This window comes from Nelumbo nucifera, chromosome 1 (genome assembly GCF_055504915.1).
Source record: "Nelumbo nucifera cultivar China Antique chromosome 1, China Antique-T2T, whole genome shotgun sequence".
NCBI lineage: Eukaryota > Viridiplantae > Streptophyta > Magnoliopsida > Proteales > Nelumbonaceae > Nelumbo > Nelumbo nucifera.
In genome coordinates this window covers 83,371,935-83,390,927 of record NC_142649.1, presented here as the reverse complement: position 1 = coordinate 83,390,927, position 18,993 = coordinate 83,371,935, and the positions used below count along the sequence as shown (strand labels likewise).

Here is an 18,993-nt window from a genome sequence, read left to right as displayed (position 1 = left end):
TCATTGATTGGAAAACCATAAGCTAAGACCATGATCTGAACTAAATCAATCAATCTGCATCCCTGATAAAAAATCCATCACTTCCATTAGATTCAGGATGACCAAAAGTGACAACCCACCAAATTTCATCCCAAAATTCCTCCATTTCACCATTCATCAAATAAAGATTCTATTTCAGCAAATCTCGTAAATCCGAACTTGTCAACCATAAATCTCCATCATCTCGACCCCATTTGTCCGATCAGACCTCACCACTATGTTCAGAGACCCAAAAAACCCCAGGACACCAAATTTCATGACCAGACTCATTCATTTGACCGTTAAACTAGGAATATACCATTTTGACGTACCAGATTAAATTGTCATGTCATCTGGCCCAACCTGAAGCCTTAAAAGGGTGATAGCTGATGTCAAACCCATTCTTGACCCATTAGAACACCTGGACTAATCAAACAAAGCCTAATAGACCCAAAAAGCTTAAAATACCAAACAGACCCCTACTTAAGACCAAGAAAAGACAAAATAGCTTTTAAAAGTTCATCAAATTTACATTTTCTGCCACTGACAGCCCTAAATACGAGACTGCGACGTCTGGCACGCCCCAAGCTCCCATTGGACGCACAAAACCCGTGAAAACCACCCCCAAATCGAAGAAAATGTTTCACCAAACAAAAAAGCTTCACTGGGCACCTATTTCTTTGAAGAATCTTTGTCTATTTCAGTGAAAGAACTCTGCTCAGTCACAGACATTGTAGCTGAGCGAATTTCAGACCCATCTCCTTCCATTTTCTCTATAAATAGAGGCCCAGCTCAAGCTTGAAGAAAGGGGACCTGAGAGGCAACCTGAAGAGAGGGAAGAAAGGAAACCTAAGAAAGGCCCTAGAAAAGAGAAGAAGAAGAGAGGAGAGATTTCAAACTCCTATAACACACCCAGGTTGCTTGAAATCCCAGAATCCTTGAAGCCAAGCTCAAGCCTCATCCTCTGTTTTCCAGACACAACACCAGAAACTCCCAGTCTAGCTCCTGCCTTGTTCAAGTTTCATTTGAAGTCCTTTCAGCTGCTAGAAAGATTGTTTCAAGGTCGAACACAAGAGGTAAGCCTCTCATTCCACCGTATCTTTGCTTTTAGTTTAGTTTTAGGTTGCTTAAAGCCCTGAAATCTTGAGAAACTTGCATTCCCAACTTCCTCCGAACTGAGAAAAAGAGGTAGAGAGGCAAGGGTCTTAGGGAAACTAGTACCTAAGACCCGATAACATCACCTCAAATCAATTCTAGGCGAAGTTGGGAACATTTTTGCCAGATTTCAGGGGCTCTGAGCAATCTTGTTAGTTCGTGTTTTGCCAAAATTTGAGCCTGAACAACTCCCGTATTGGGCTGCTACAACAGCTTGGAGAGAGGGGTTCTTAATACCTTCCCTCTCCCAATCCTTAGAACCCGAAACCGCTTGGTCGTGTGCCCTTCCCATGGAGGACAAAGTCACTATCAAAGACTTAAATCAAACTTTTCAAACCTGAAAATGAGGGCTCATTTCCTCTAAAAAAATGGGTGGCGACTCCAACTCCTTTGAGCCAGCCATGAGCTTCTCAGAGCTCACAATGTGTACACATTGATAATTATCTTATTTCATCCTTTCTTTTTCTTCTTTTCCTGGGACAAAAATAAGGGCTCAGCCCCTCCATTTTCTGAATTTTATTTTCTTTCTTCATTTTTTTCATGAACATGTTGATTTTCTCCGTTTTAAATGAAGTTTATACGTTTTTATGAAGATTATAGACAATTACCAGTGAAATATGGTTGCTGCTTGCTATGGAACCTGAGGAATTGCCCTAGGATTAATGGTTTTTGCTCCAAAAAAATAAAATCCATCACCTAGACAATGCAACAAGGTTCCCCCCTATTGCGGAACCTTGCCTTGGCGCCTTGAAAAACTATGATGTATTGTGGAACTCAATAAGTCCAATGACTATTTAGGTACATTCCTTGCCTTGACAAGGAAAAATACAATCAAGATAAAAGTAACAACTAGGATTCATGAAATAATGTTCCTTACTAGACAATGTAAGTAACTTCTATTAGAATATTTTCAAGAAGATCCATTCAATCTGAGGAATGATATGAAATTATGAATTTACTTGAGAATGACAAGGTCAAACCACTATGGAGCAATAATGAAATTTAAAATTTTCTCTTTATAAGTTCAAGGATATCCTTTTTGAGATTTGACATTGATTTGATTTCGATGCATTGGCTTATAAGTGACAATATCACTTGTATGTTCTTTCAATATGGTCATATATTTTCTGATCGATTATTCAGAATAGTTCATTTTGTATAATGGTAGTGTTTTATCTTTTCACTGTTACCCTAGTTGAGGCTGGTGCTGTAGGGAGTTTGCTGGGAGCAACAGGTGCAGACTCTACTTCAAATTGGTTTTAGATGAAAAGAATGGGGATAGGGAGTTAGAAGAAGGCGAGGCTGTTGGATTAAAGAGAGATGCTGGGTTGGAAGGTGGGCTTGGTAGAAGTGATTTGATGGAGGCTTCAGTAAAAGAGTGGAGTTCGAGTTATTGTAGTTTGTACTTGGTAAAGTGGGAGTTGAGTTGGGTCCCATAAGATCGGAAAATCAAAGCTTACCCTGAATCAGTGAAGAAACTTTGCTGTTGGCTTTAGTATAGTGTTTATTGGAGAAGAAGAAGAGGGTTAGGCAATTAAAAGATTTAAGGATTCTAAAAGTGGTCAACTGAATCTCATCACTAATGTTTTTTCTCAAATCAAATTAGGTTAATGGGAATCAGGTCCTTCTAAAAGTTTTAAAAAAGTGTACAAACAGAAGGAAGTCAGAAGAGATAGACCCTCTTCAAAGTTAATTGATAGAGGGTCACCAACAAGTCAGATGGCGAACGCTTATGACAAGAGCATGAATTCTGAAAATGCAATTCAAATCTTCAAGGATGGAGAGGAGCGAGATGCTTGTCCAAATTTGGAAAGACCTAAAGGAATGTCAAAGTTTAATGTGGCTGTGTCAGACAAAAACATGGATAATCTGATGGAAGAGCATTAATGTATTATCAATGGTTCAGAGTCTGAAATATTTCAAGTTAAAGGTAAACTGTGCTTTGACGGATTTGTTGATAAGGAAGTTCAAGTTAGAAAGAGAGAAAAGGGTTTTAATGAAATTTCTTATTATGATTCTTTAAAAAAATGTTAGAAAGAGATTGGGTTTTGGGGGGGCAGAGAGGACTTTGCTAGGAAAACCTTTATGGAATTGGGAAAAAAGTGCTTCAATTTGGGCACCTTGAATGAAGATCATGTTTTGCAGTCTGATCATGATTTTGTGGATGAGGAGTCAGATTAGAGTGAACGGGAGTTGTTCCAATTACGATATTTTGGGTTTGCATTTGGTTAGATGTAGGGTTTTGTGTTTCTATTGAAGAATTTGGTTGCACTTTTGTTCTTTTGTTTGCCTGTGTGACTGAGTTGTGTTGAGTTACTAAGGTTGTTGAGTCTTCTGATGGTGCCTGGGCCACAAAGCTTGTATTTTTGTATACCTTTTCCTTTCTATATGAAGTTTTCTTTTTACTATCAAAATAAATATCTTTTCAGTGTTAACTGCATGATCTGCATCTCTTGTCTACATGCTTGAAACAGAATAATAGTGAACAGTTTGGAGTTATTCCAAAGGCCTCATCTAACAATATTTTTCAACATATTTCATCCTCAAATATAAAAATGGAGAGACAAGATATGTTTTCTATAAACAAACCAAAAATGCATAATGTGCATGAGGTATTCTTTTTTCTTTCTTTATTTCTCTGTCTCTTTTGATGGGAGAGGAGTAATAAAATGAATCATTATGTATTTAGTTTAAAACAGATTATGGCTACTGAATGTGGTAGGATGCATGCCACATGCAATCACAAAAATAATACTTCATATTCAGCAACACTACTTACAGAAACGGCTATAAAGAACTGACAGTTCACGTCTCATTGTCTCCCAACCTTCTCCATTATTCATAGGCCTACTTGCCTTCCATATTGCAAGAAGATACCTCATCTCAAAAATGGAGAAGACAACAAACTTGAAAAAAGCAGCTGTAGCAAAAGCATTGAACAAGGATTCTGCATGGAAACATCAGCAGCAAATTTTACTTAATGTATTAAACATCAGCAGAAACCATTACAGAAGAGCCACGAGAAAGAAAATAGTTTCAAAAAAATTAAATGAGAAATTTGTATAAAAGCATACACAGCAACTTTTTCTTGGTGCACATGTACCAGAGTAAATGGCAGTTCTCCAAGGTCTAAGGCTGGCTAGCACATCAGACTTCAAGGAGTTGATCATTGAAGGAGACCCCAGAACCATCATTACATTGTCAAGGGGCTCCATGGAGGCTTAGAAACCAAATTAGAGAAGCCAGATCTCTAGTTCAGGTCTTACAAAGTGAGTTGTTTTGGGTGCCTAGGTCTGCAAACTCCTTAGCAGACCCTTTATCACGGGAGGGGGCCAGCCAGGGGTGAGCATGGGCCGGTTCGGTTCAGTTCCATGGCAGAACCTGAAACCTACCCTGCAGGGGTTGGTTCTAGGTTTTTGGAACCGGAACATACCCTGTGAAGGTCGGTTCCAGGGCCGGTTCTGGTCTTGATGGTTCCGGGGCCGGTTCCAGGGTCTACTCATGGAACCTGTACTTTCTTTACCCTCCCCCTTCACAAAAAATTAAAAACTTATAAATTAAATTTAAATTTTGTAAATATTACCTTTTACTTATTGTACACATTCAAATATTAAAATGAAAACAAATGGTCAAGTGAAACCATGGCCTTCGTAACCATGAATGCTTGGGTTCAAATCTTCACATCCCCAAAAGCATCCTGGGGTTTATTTCAAAGCAAGTTTGGTTCCAAGGCAGGTTCCACCAAGGCCAGTTCATTGGGTCGGTTCAGATAGGATAAACCCCTAGACCCTGGAACTGGCCTGGGTGGGGGTCGGTTCCAAGAATTTGGAACCAGACCCTACCCTGTAACAGATTGGGTAGGGTCGGTTCAAGGCCAGTTCGAGGTCAGTTCCAGTTAGAACCTACCCATTTGCAAACCCCTAGGGCCAGCAGACAGTTTCTGGCATTGGGTGATTATGCGCTTAATTGAAAGGAAGGGACCTAGGGGTACTAATGATGACTTGGGAGGAGAGAGAAGACTTCTATACTAGCTGCTTCAATGAGAATCTTGTCAATCTAGAAATCTCAATTTGGGCCAGTCCATCAAATCACCACCCAGATAAGGGGTAAAATGTTATCATGCACCTAAGGATAGTTCATAAAGTTGGACATGGATCAACTTTAAGGAAGTCTAGAAGTCCATTCTTTTGGAAGAGGCCTAACCTCCTATGTATGGGTGTGACTCTCCAAATTTCTAAGTTATGATTGGATCTTGTTGAAACTAACCAGTTAAAAATAAAAAAGAAAAAAAAAAGAAATGCACTGAAAAATCATCCCTATTCAATGACTTTTTTCATTCTTCCAGTATGTTCTTCCATAGCTCAGAGAGTTATCCTCATTGTATTTGCCAAATTTTATTCCTATCTCTTGTTTCTTATTCACTACAAACCTCAGACTAAATTTTATATGGTCACTGGGAATTTGCACTGCTGTAAATCTTGCAGCAAACAAATTGAAAGTGGCATGTATTTTTTTTATGCATTGACATATTATATATTATTTATATGTTTGTTTACTTTATTATTATACAAAACATATGTATATTTAAATTTCACTAATGGGAAGATGACAATAATCAGCTTAACGGGATTGTTCCAGAATACATACATTGAAATTTTGGGGTCAATTGGTTAAATGGGACAAGGGGTTCTTCTTTCTTATGGCTTTCCAATTGCAGTCTCTAACTGTTTAGAAGATGAATCATAAGCAATCATAATTAATGAGTTAAGAGAGTTGTATAAAAAATTGATTCAATCTTTAACCCAACAGTCCCCCACTTGGGCCCTAAAACTGAATTTATCCACTAGCTGCACTAAATAAAATTATTCAGCCAAAATGCCAAATTGCATTAAAGGGTAAAGAAGCTTGCACAGATATGGGGACACTCCAGAACTATATACTAATACAGGGACACTGATCATTCATGAGACTTACCAACCAATATTCCTGCAGTTAGATGTAAAAGACAAAGATAAGCATCCATAATAGCTTGTTGTCCAATCATTAAAATTGACACTTTAGCTGCTCCCTGACAGAAAGGTTTACAATACCTCGTTAGTTTTACTCCAAGGATATTGAAGGATAAAATGGCACTAAAACAGTACCAAACTTAATATATATATATATAATTGTGTGTGTGTGTGCGTGTGTGCCCCCCCCCCCCCCCAACACACACACATGCACATATATGGAGTCCTCAACAACAATCAGAAAATCTTCCATTTTTTTGTGTATGGATAACAGGAAATGATTGTGAAACAATCTTACAGATTGAGTGTTGCTATGCTCCATCTGCCGAATTAACAGAAGAACTTGAAGGAAAGAGACCTGACAAAAATGTCAAGGACAGCACCAAGAACAAATTGGTGATAACATAACAAAGAAGACAAAGCAATAATGTTCTTTGAAGGATACAAAGGTGACCATCAAGGTATAGTTAACTGCTTTGTTGTAGTAGACTTCAATGTTGACAGAAGTAGCATTTAATACTATAGGTGAGAAGCACTCTCCTTCATCATCCGCAGAAGGACTCTCTATTAACCCTTGCAGATGATAACGTTCCTGGTCCCCATCTGCCAGAAGGTGGAAAGTAACTTATAGTCGAATAAATAAATATTCCTTGGGATGTTAGCATAAACTCATGCTATACGTAAGTTTTGCTGATATAAGAACCATGTACACATGAGAGGGGGGATTCATGAAATTTGGACTGATGGATTCAATTCAAATACCACTTTGGGTTGATGAGACTTGTGAAATTTGAGCTGCAATTTCCAAATTACAATGCTTCTCTATGTCAAAGGTAGGTGCTGCAAGAAGAAAGTATAAGATCATTAACAATCACTATAACATAATTCTGAAATTAACTCATTATTGACTGTTGAGAAGTAGAAAATGTACAGTTTTTCTTTCTCCAAATCTTATCTCGGGAAGACTCTTGAAACACTTGAGATGAGAAAACTCCAAGCTGTTCAAAACAAGAAAAATTAAATAGAACAAGTTAATTGAAATCTATGTCATTGAGGACAGTTCAAAATCAGATGAATCCACTTCCCAATTCTAAAGTTCCTTCAACAAGAAAATACTAGCCACCAGAATTGTTTCTATCTGGGCCAGATGCATCTTGGGTCTCGCCTAACAGTGGAGACCTTAAGCCCAAGAACAGGTAAAAATACAAATCAGAACATTTCAATGTAGTTTAAATAATGATTACTTAATATTAGCTACTTTCTTTCATTTCTGTTCTTTTTTCTTTGCCTTTCTTTATACTTGCATCCTCTATAACTGAATAGGGAAAGTGGAATAAACTTGTCCTTTTATGGAAATTATCTATAGCTGTAATTTGTACCATGCACATGACAGAACCTATGCCTGAAAATTAAAACTATCACTTATATCATCATCGTCAGACTTTTCACACTAGTGATGTCAACGGTGAAAGTCCTATTACTCCTGCTCCAACTTCAGTAAGAGAAATAAAGTGAAAGAAAGAGAGAAAAAACAGAAAAGGAAAGAAGTAGAGGAGAGATAGAGAGGAAGAGAAGAAAAAAGGGAAGGCAAGCAAGGAGAAGTCATACCAACCCTCCTCACTGTCAACCCAACTTGTATTAACATTTTACTGATTGCTGAAATTACAACAATGCTCCTAGATAAGTTAAAACAGATATAAGAGAGAAAAATAACAAGGGAAAAAAACAAGTATCCCCCTGTCAACTAATCCTAACACTCCCTTTCAAGTTAGAACATATATATATATATCATAAAGTTCCAGCTTGTTATAAATATAATCCATCCTTCAATGACCCAAACTTTTAGTAAAAATATCAGCTACTTGGTCTTCAGACTTGACATAGGGAGTAAAAATATCTATACTTGTTACTTTCTCTCTCACAAAATGACAATCAACTTCAATATATTTGGTTCTTTCAAGAAACACTGGATTGGAGGCAATATGTGTTGTGACTTTGTTGTCACAAAACAATTTAATGGATTAACAAATTGTGATATTCATCTCCTTAAGAAGATCCTTCAACCAGACTATCTCACAGGTAGCATGAGCCATTGCCCTGTATTCAGCTTCAGCACTACTCCTAGGAGTCCTAGCAACCACACTCTGCTTCTTGCTCTTCCAGGTGACAAGGTTTCCACACAAGAAGGTACAATAACCTGTAAAAGACTTCCTTTCCATTGCAGACCTTGCCCAACCTGCATCTGAATACCCTACTACGGACATGTCTCCCCCTTTCTTATACAACAGCCCCCGACCAAGAGCACACTTTAGATACTTCAACACCCTCATAACACCATCCCAATGAACAATTGTAGGGTTCTGCATGAATTGACCGAGGACCCTAGCACTAAAGGAAATGACAGGCCTAATGATGGTAAGATAGATCAGCTTGCCTACCAATCTCTAGTATCATATTGGGATCAATAGGAGTTTCAATTGGCTTGGATCCCAACAACCCAGTTTCATCTAGCATGTCCAAAACATACTTCCGCTGAGATAGAGATTCCCCACTTTGATCGGGCTACCTAAATTCCAAGAAAGTACTTCAAGGTTCCCAGATCTTTAGTTTGAAAGTGTTTCTATAGGAATTGTTGCAACTCAGTAATTCCATTGGCATCACTACCAATAAGAACAGTATCATCAACAAACACTGCTAGTATGGTTATTCCAAATGAAGAGTCACTACTAAACACAAAATGATCAACATTGCATTTTTTTCAAGCCAAAATCTTGCACCACACTACTAAAACGAACAAACCATGCTTATGGTGACTACTTCAGCCCATAGATAGCTTTCCTCAATATACCTTCCTTGACTCCCCCCGAGCAACATACCCAAGAGGTTGCTCCATATACATCTCTTGAAGATCACCATGGAGGAAGCAATATTGACATCAAGCTGAAACAGAGAGCAATCAAAGTGGGCAGCTAAAGAGATGAGCACTTGTACAGAACTTTATTTTAGCCATTGGAGAGAAGGTCTCTAAATAGTCCACACCATAGGTCTGAGTATACCCCTTAGCAACAAGTCAAGCTTTGAACCGTTTAATACTCCCATCTTGACGATATTTAACTGTATAGACCCACTGACAACCAACAGCATGCTTCCCAGGAGGTAAGGAAGTAAGATCCCAAGTATTATTTGATTGAGGAGCATGAAATCCTTAATCCATCGCCTTCTTTCAGTCAAGAGATGAGAGGGTTTCCTGTACAAATTATAGTACATGGTAGGGAAACAAAGGATGAAAGGGAAATGAACCGTTGATGTGAAGGAGATGAGCAAAGGAGATATATCGAGAAAATGGGTGATCTATATAAACATGCTTACCCTTACAAAGAGCAATAGGAAGATCAAGATCTGAGGGTGGTGGATGTGTCAACAACAAAGACTCTGGTAGTGTGTTAGAAGCTAGAGCTAGATCAACTGCTAATGATGATTCCGGCTGCCAATCACGTCTAGAGTACACTCTGTGAATCGATGGTTGAATAAGCTCCTCCACAGTAGGTAGGGGGATAAAGACATCACCGGAGTTGGAGGGACGAGGAATAGAAAGAGAAGGTTCACATCCAAAAAAATAAGGTAAACTCTCAAAGAAGGTAACATCCAGGGCAACAAAGGCTTTCCTTGGAACAAGATCATAGCACTTGTATCCTTTTTGAGTATGAGAGAAACCAAGGAAAACACATCCGATAACTCTAGAGTCAAACTTATCATGGCCCAGACCTAATTTGTGAACAAAGAACACAAGTAAGAAGAGAGAAGTAGAAGGAAACAAGATATAAAAAGGAAACTCACCATCTAAGACTAAAGAGGGTACATGGTTTATGAGAAAACAAGAAGTGAGAACTACATCACTCCAATAGATTTTAGGGGCTAACATTTGAATCAACAAGGCACAAGCAATTTCAATCACATGGTGAATCTTTTTCTCAGCCACACCGTTTTGCTAAGGAGCATGTGAACAGGAGGGATGATGTATAATATCGTGAGAGTCAAAATAAGACTGAAAACTATTATGAAGATATTCTTTGGCATTATCAAAACAAAACACTTTAATGCATACACCAAACAAATTCCTTCTCAAAACATGAAAAGATAGAAAAATAGAGAACAATTCTAAATGGTCCTTCATTTAGTAAATCCATGTCATTCTTGAATAGTCATCAATAAATGTTACACAATATCCGAATCCATTATAAGATGACACATGACTGTGACCCTAAGCATCCAAGTGGACTAAAGCAAAAGGACTCAAGACTCTCTTATCTTCTCTGGGAACAAAAGACACTTTATGATGTTTACTTAGCTAACGTGACTCACAATCCAACTGAGTTAGACTCCAAAGTAGGGACTAACTTCTTCAAGACACATAGAGAAGGTGACCAAAATGACAATGCCACTGGTGTGGCAAGAGAAGAATGAAGAGCTTCCTAAGGAGCATGGTCATCCAAGTAGTACAATCCTCCAACTTCAAGACCACCACCAATCGTCTTCCCCGTCATAAGATCCTGAAAGACATAGCATGAAGGATAGAGGTTACTAAACAATGAAGAGCTTGAGTAAGCTTCTTTATAGACAAGAGATTAAAGGGAAACTTGGGAACATAAAAAATATAGTGCAAACTAAGGTCAAAGTCAAGAGACACATTACTAGTACCAGCAATGGTGGAAGAAGATCCATCAGCTAAAGTATCAATCTAGGATGTACCGATGTAGAAGGAGATGATGAGGATAAAACATATCTGAGGAGCCAATCATATGGTCTGAAGCCCTATAATCAATTACCCAGGATGAAGGTGTAGAACTAGAAACAAGGCAGGCAATACCTGACTTCACAAGTGTAGCAGTGGTAGTACTAGTAGAGGCAAACCAGCGAAGTTTCTCATATTCCACACATGAGATAGAGATTGTGTCTTTATCCTTACCAACATTAGAAGCAGGAGAATTTTCAATGACACTAAAGACTCCCAAAATCACCTTCTACCATAGCATGGTTAGCCCAAGAAGATGGTAGGCCATAAAAATCATAACAAAAGTTGACTATATGACCTTCTTGTCCACAATGTGAGAACTCATGAGCTGAACTATGACCACCACCACCACCTCTTGCACCTCCTGCCTCTCTACCACCCCCATGTCCACCCCTAGGCCCACAGCCAAAACCCCTCACACTACCTCCACCTCTACCACGCATACCTCCTCTGGAAGCTACCATGGTTGATCTCTTTGAAGATGAGGATTGATCACTATGTAGAGTTAAGCCTCTCCTTATGTGGGAGAAAACCTCGAACAAGGATAGAAGATCACTACTACCTAAGATTTGGGCTTGAAACGATTCAAATTCAGACCTTAACCCCAATAAAAACTTTGCAACATCTAGATGTTCTCTTTGTTCTTGTTGTGTCTTCAAATCAATGGATAGAGGTTGATAATCATTAAGTTCATTCCTTAAGCTTTTTAAAGAAACATAATATTCTTCAACATTTTTATCCCCTTGTTGAAGAAAAAAATAATCTTGGTATAACTAGGAAATTCTTGTGGCATTGTCTTGTCTAGAACATAGTTGCCTGGAATGGTCTCAAATCTCCTTGGCCATGTCTAGAAACATGAGATTCACACTAATATGATTCTCCATATTGTTCTGAAAAATAGTCATAAGGATACGCATGGAAATCAGGCGTCTCATCTTTTTTTCATGCGTATCAGACCCGTATCAGGGATGTATTGGGGCGTATCGGTAGCGTAGCAACAAAAAAGATACGCCCAAAAACTGGAAAAAATAAAATAAAAGGGAAAAGCAAGCTTCTTTTCCCTGAAATAATCCTTCTTTCACCCCCCAAATGACTCTAAAACTCCAAACCTCATTCCTAGAGTGCTAGATTTGCAAAAATTTGCAAGAAACAAGTGTGAATCATTAATTTTTTTTGAAGATTTTTCAAATTTTGAAAAAATATGGCAAAAATAGGTAAGTTTTTTCAATTTTCTATAATATCTTGTAATTTCTTTTTTTCTTGAACATTTAAATTTATGTTGACCTACATTTCTTACATTCAAAATCACAATTTTTTTGTGTTATCAGTAGATCTATGGAAATTTCATGAAGATATTTAGGGAAAATATAAATTAACAAAAAATTTTGAAAATGTAATTTTTCTCTGCCTATAAAGACTAAATATGTTTTAGATCTATGGATTTATCTATCATATCCATAGAGGAATTGAAATTTCGTCTTTAACATTTTTATATTTTTAGAATTAAAAAATAAATAATAAATAATTATAATTTATCATTTGACCACAACAATTGAATATATTATAATTCTATGGATGATCTATCATATCCATAGACCAATTGAAATTTCTTCTTTAATAATTATTTTTATTGTTTTTTATTTTTTTAGAATTAAAAAACAATTAATTAATTAATTATATTTTATCATTTGATCACAATGATTGAATATATTATAACTCTATGGATGATCTATCATATCCACAAAGCAATTGAAATTTCTTCTTTAATAATTATTTTTTGAATATATTATATAATGTTTATTTATTTTTGATCATTTTTGGAAATAAACAATAAATAATAATTATTTAAAATAAATAATTATTAATTATATTTTCACTTAGAAGTTGTGCCAATGCATGTTTTATGGTTGGATAGGAGAGTTGGGTTTTTTCCATCCCATAAAACATTAAAACTTAAGAATTATAATTTATCAATTATAGTTAAACATAGGATTTTTAATGAAATTGTTAACTACAATATATTTCTTCATAAAACCATTAAAATATATTAATTTAATGTATATACACCTCATTGAGGTCTTATATTTAGTATTATTGATGTATTTTTATGATTTATTAAAGTATTTATAGTGTTTCCAAGCATATCTATGAGTATCTTAGTTTTTCTCCGATACGCATGCGTATCCACAGCGTATCCCGAAACGTCTCTTAAAATTGCCTTTCCGATACACTTGGCATTTCCAATACTTTGAACCTTGCCTCTTGTAATGAAAGATACCACAAATAACTTGGCCATGGAATATAATTAGTACCATTAAGTTTTAGTGTAGTTAATTGAGAAACCACGAAATCTAATTACACAACTACAATAGGTTTAGCATTACTATTTGATGAAGTCATCAGTATGAGAATAAATCATTGGTGTATCACTTAAGCAAACTGTCAAACAACCAGTATACACCTACTGTAGCACTTTTTCCTTGGTGTAAACACCAAGAATCACAACACTTCTGCTTTAGAAACACTATGGAAGCATCACACACTTACCACAAGATGTCAACACATTGAGGAGCACCACCAACTTACAAAACACCGCAACCTAAGGCATTAAAGCCTCTTTTCCAAGGGGGCGATCAGTCCTCTTGAGTCCTTTTTCCCTTCCAACAAAGAATAGAGAATATTCTCTATTCCTAGGGCACAAAAAAGAGAGACGTGAACAGTGATAGTCACCCTTAATGCTCTAATACCATGTTCCAACTTCGGTAAAGAGAAAATAAAGTGAAAGAAAAAAAAAAAGAAGCAAGGGAAAGAAGTATAGGAGAGAGGGAGAGAGAGAAGAGGAAAAGAAGTTGATAAATAATGGGATGTACCTCATTAAAAGCCAAATTGTACAGAAAAATATGCAGCAGGTTGAAGGGTACAACACTGGATCTCCCAATAGCCTTAGCACAAGTAAAATAAAGCAGGAACTATTACAAATAACAACATACAAATTACAAGCCGGTCCTGGGCATCCCCAATCTAAAAAATCCTTGCCAACCCCAGCCTTAGCCAAAGAACCAACCAGCATGTTGACACTCCTAGGCACCCACTTGAATGAGACATTCAAGGAAGCACCTAGAGATTGAGCCAGTCTGCCTAGAGGTCTGAATTTACACAGAATTTGAACTTGAATTGTCATCCATCTTAGCACCATTTCATAGTCACCCTCTACTTCCACATTCTTCATTTCCTGCCTAGCCAACAACTTTAATCCTTGAACTAAAGCCAGAAGTTCAGCTCTTAAAGAATTCCCCTGACCCACCAGACTGAAAAACATAGAATAAAACTGCCACCATGATCTCTAACAACACCCTCCACACCCAAGGCCCCCGGGTTTCCAATGCAGCAGCCATCAAAGTTGAGTTTGAACAACTATGTGGCAGGAGGGGACCATTCTACCATCCTTTGTTGTCTTGTAATCTGAAACCCAGCCACCACCTGCCACTCCCTAAGCAAATCATTAATAGAAATGCCCTGGAGTTCCCCACTTATCACAGCCTAATGGGCTACCCTCACCTTTGTAAGTACAAACACTTCCTCAACCTGTTTACACCTTTCTTCAAAAATCCTAACATTTCTTTCACCTCATAATCCCCATAGTACCGCCCACTTATACATTGCCATGAAATATTTTGTCTTCGTGTAGAGCCTCCAAACACATTATTCTAAATAAATCCACTACTGCAGCTGGCACCACCCACATTTTGCAAACAATGAAAAGAAAAGCTACCACAATCTAGAAGCATAAGAACAATGTAATAAAAGATGGTAAGTATTTTCCCCGCTCTTCAAGCAAAGAACACACACATGGGGAAGAGAAAGACCAGTGTTTACATTTCCTTTGGAGCCTTTCATCGGTGTTGGTGATTTGGTTGACAGCCTCCCAACAAAAAAAAAAATCCTTGACTCGGGGGTAATTGGGCTACACCACACCTCTTTCACAGGAAAAAGTTGGTACTTTGTAAGGGTAGAAAAGGTTTTAGAAAAGGAGGCACAAGTAAAGCAACCATTGGTATTAGGAATCCAAATTCTCTTGTCACACCTCAACAATGACAAGTTAATGTTTTCAAGTAGGGTTACAAGAGAAACCAGCTCTTTTCATTTTATGAATGAATGGTATTTTATTTAATAGAAATAGAAATAGTACAAACACTCCAAGAGGAGGCACAAGGTGTTACCTCCCCTTAAGGATAGTTCCAAACCCAAACTCTTCTCAGATTACAGTTACAAAGTAGCCCAAAACAGAGAAACCCTTGAAGCCCCTTGTTTAGCTAGAGAATCTGCCATGGCATTGGCCGGTTTGCTTACCCACTAAAATCTAATTGACGTAGTTCTTGTAAGCCATTTAACTTTTTTGATGATATCCCTGTAGCCCTAAACAACAGTATCCAAGTCCGACAGCCATCCCACTACCACCTTAGAGTCTCCCTCTACTATCAAATTAGTCACTCCAATTTGGTTGGCAATCTGTAGTCCTTGTACCGCAGCTAGTAACTCAGCCCTTGTAGAGACTGAAAATAAGGAGAGAATGTTACTATCCATATAACTCAGGATCCCTCCTATGCCCGAAGGTCCTGGATTGCCTTGACTGCTCCCATCAAAGTTCAACTTTACAATCCCCTCCAGAGGGGGTAACCACCTTGCTTGTGTTTTGGTTTTTTTTTTTCTTGGATGAAGTGGAAGCCACTGCTGACCAGCTCCTTTGAAGGTCATCACTAGAGTAGTCCACAAAGAAATCAGTAGTTTTTAACCAAAGGATTTCCCTTGTCAATATACTCTTTATTTCAGCATGCCTTCTCTCCTAGAATATTCTAGCATTTCTTTCCTCCCAAATGCTCCATAAGAGAGCTGCCCTAATAAATTTCCACATTAACTTCCCTCTCTTCGTTGGCCACCCAAAAGTAGACGGGTCAAAAAGCAGATTTACTTCAAATGGCAAGTTCCACCTGCACCCAAACAGCATAAAAACCAAATTCCAAAAATCTTCAGTAAAGGAGCAAGAGATCAGTAGGTATAACAATCAGTGATTTAAAAGGTGCACCTAGGCACACAGGCGAGGCGCATTTCAGGGTATGCACCTCGCCTAGGTCCTAGGCGCAGTCCTTTCAAAAGGTGCGCGCCTGGTGCGCCTTGCGCCTCAGCCCAGGCGTGCGCCTTTTGAAAATTTGACGCCTTTTTGCCTTTTCTGAACATAGCAGCTGGGCCGGGGGCTCCGCCCCCGAACCCCCATGTCGCGCCCCTCGAGGCAAGCCCAAACAAGTCCATATTAGGTCTTAAATTCTTAGTTTTCACACAAAAAATAATGATTTTATAGTTTTACTTGTTTTTTAAGAAGACATTTTATTAGGATGAATGAATGAACAACATTACCAAATTGGGTGTATCAGAAAAGGCGCCTCGCCTAGGTCATAGAATCAGGAATGTAATATGTTTTTCATTTCATTAGCTACATGAAGTAATAAAATTGAGTGAAAAAAGAGATTAGAGGCTTTAAATGCTTGAAAATGTTTTATATGTTTGATTTTATTTCTAAATTCTCATTTGAATATGCTTTACATAATTACATCTTATGTTTATGTATTTTAGGGTCCGTTTGGTTTGTAGTCGGAATCAAAATCCTCCTGAATCGGAATCGGAATGGTCCATTCCCATAGTCTGTTTGGTTCAGACAGGAATGGGAATGGGAATGGGAATTAAAATCAGCAGGAATGGGATTTCATTCCCAAGAGAGGGGCAGGGAATGACCATTCCCTCAAATGGGGGAATGCCATTCCAGTAAGAATGGGAATGGGATTCCGATTCCGCCCAACCAGTTGGAATCGGAATAGCCCATTCCGATTCCGATTCCAGACCCCTATTCCAGCAAACCAAACGGACCCTTAATTTTAGATAATAGGTTTTTTAAAACATTATTATATAATTTAAGTTTATATTTTTTTATTAATATTATGTTTAGTATTTTTTTTGAATTTTTTGGCATCTTTTTGAATTTTCTGACATTTTTTAGCATTTTTTTTATAATTTTGCACCTTGCTCCAAAAAAGCGCACGCCTTGCCTTGCACCTTGCGCTTTTAAAACACTGATAACAATCCTCATTCTACACTTAACATAAAGTACACCAGTTAGGGGACAAGCATAAATAAGGTCTCTTCTTTTGCAAGTTGTCCACAATATTAATTTTACCATAATAAACTTCCCAGCAAAAACCGGCTATTTTAGGTGGAATAGGCCTTGACCAAATTTCTTTGATTGGGAACAACAAAGGGGAAGGAGTAAAGCAAAGGAACTTAAAGAAGGATGAACAAGAAAAGGAGCCACTCGAAGTCAAAGGCAAAATTCTTCTATCTGGTTTAAGAGGGTCCAGACAGACAAAATTGAGTAGAAGTGGGAGCTCGAAGACAGAAGCGGATTCCTCATCCCTCAAACCTCTACGAAACCCAAACTCCCAATCTAGAGACAACAGGAGAATGGGGGGAGAAAAAAACCTAGAAACAAACTCCTTTTTATAGAGGGAAATACAAAAGAGGAAGGGGAAGAGGTCTTTTAGAGGTTGGATGCCCACCCAAACATCTTCCCAAAACATAACATAATTACCAGTGTAGACATCATACCTTACAAACTTGAGGAATTTTGGAAGGATGTCAAAACTTGCCTTCCAAGGTGTTGTGAGTGAAACTCATCGAGATACCCAGCATCCCAACCAAATTCAGAACAGATGTGGATACTAGCCACCACCTCGTGCCATAGTCTCTCCCTTTCCAAAGGTCACCTCCATAACCACTTGCCCAAAAGAGCTTCATTCTTATTAATTAGGTTCCCTAACCCTAAACTCCCTTGTTCCTTGCTTCGACTCACCACCTCCCACCTAATCAAATGGTCCTTTTTTTCTTCACTTAGCTCCCCCAAGAAGTCCCTCATCACTTTTTCTATCTTCTTGGCTTCCCTAGAAGGTATCCTAAAAACAAATAGAAAATAGATGGGTAGGTTAGCAAGAATGGCCCTAATCAAAGTTATTCTGCCCCCCAAAGAGATATAGTTCTTTTTCCATGCCACCAGCTTTTTTTCAAACTTTTCCACCACTGGGTTCCAAAACCTACTTTTCTTTGGATTTGCACCTAGGGGGAGTCCTAGATAGGTTAAGGGCCAAGCAGAAAGAGGACACTCTAAGCAGGCAGCAATAGACTCTAACTCCCTGCCCTCCACATTTAACCCCACCACATGGCTCTTCTCAAAATTTATTTTCAAGTTTGAGGCATTCTTAAAGAGAATTATTAGACTCCTCATATTCTTTACCCCTAACAAATCACATCCCTCAAAAAAAATTATGATATCATCTGCAAACTGAAGGTGGGTTACCAGGACTTGATTTCTTCCTTATCTCCATCCTCTTATTAATCCAGCTCTGTCTACTTCTGACAAAAGTCTACTAAGCGCATCAGCAACCAATGTGAATAGGAAAGGGACAGTAGATCACCTTGTCTCAGGCCCCTAAGTGCTAGGAAGAAGTCCTTTGGTACCCCATTAACTAGAACTGAATAATGGAAAGATGTAAAACAGCCACCTATCCACTTGCACCATCTATCCCCAAATCCACACTTCCTGAGCACCTCTAACAGAAAACTCCAATCCACTAAATTATAGGCCTTTCCAAGATCCAATTTGCAAACAAATTCTTGCCTACCCAATCTCCTCATCTCTTCCACACTTTCATTTGCTATTAAAATCTGATCAACAATTTGCCTACCATGAACAAAGGAGCCCTGAGCTTGACTAATGAGGGGGGGGGAAGTTCATTTTTGATCCTCAAAGATAAGACCTTAGAAAATTTTATAGATGTTTGTAACCAAACTAATTGGTCTAAAATCTTTAGAATGTTTGGCCTCTTTCTTCTTTGGAACCAAGGCTAGGAAAGTAGCATTAACTCCACGACTAATGACAGACTATTCCTCGAATTCTTTAAAAACCTCCAACAAATC

General features: G+C 38.0%; 1 protein-coding gene across 1 annotated transcript in view; it reads right to left on the bottom strand.

Annotated features, from left to right (window-relative positions):
• Positions 1 to 18,993, bottom strand: part of LOC104599421 (transmembrane E3 ubiquitin-protein ligase FLY2) — a 62,781-nt gene that overhangs the window by 7,882 nt on the left and 35,906 nt on the right. The window contains exons 6-11 of the mRNA XM_010261948.3: positions 7,114 to 7,180; positions 6,945 to 7,022; positions 6,628 to 6,785; positions 6,481 to 6,540; positions 6,148 to 6,241; positions 3,953 to 4,120 (exon numbers count right to left, since the gene is read on the bottom strand). Of these exons, the coding sequence (XP_010260250.1) occupies positions 3,953 to 4,120; positions 6,148 to 6,241; positions 6,481 to 6,540; positions 6,628 to 6,785; positions 6,945 to 7,022; positions 7,114 to 7,180 (625 nt within the window). The remainder of the gene's footprint in view (positions 1 to 3,952; positions 4,121 to 6,147; positions 6,242 to 6,480; positions 6,541 to 6,627; positions 6,786 to 6,944; positions 7,023 to 7,113; positions 7,181 to 18,993) is intronic.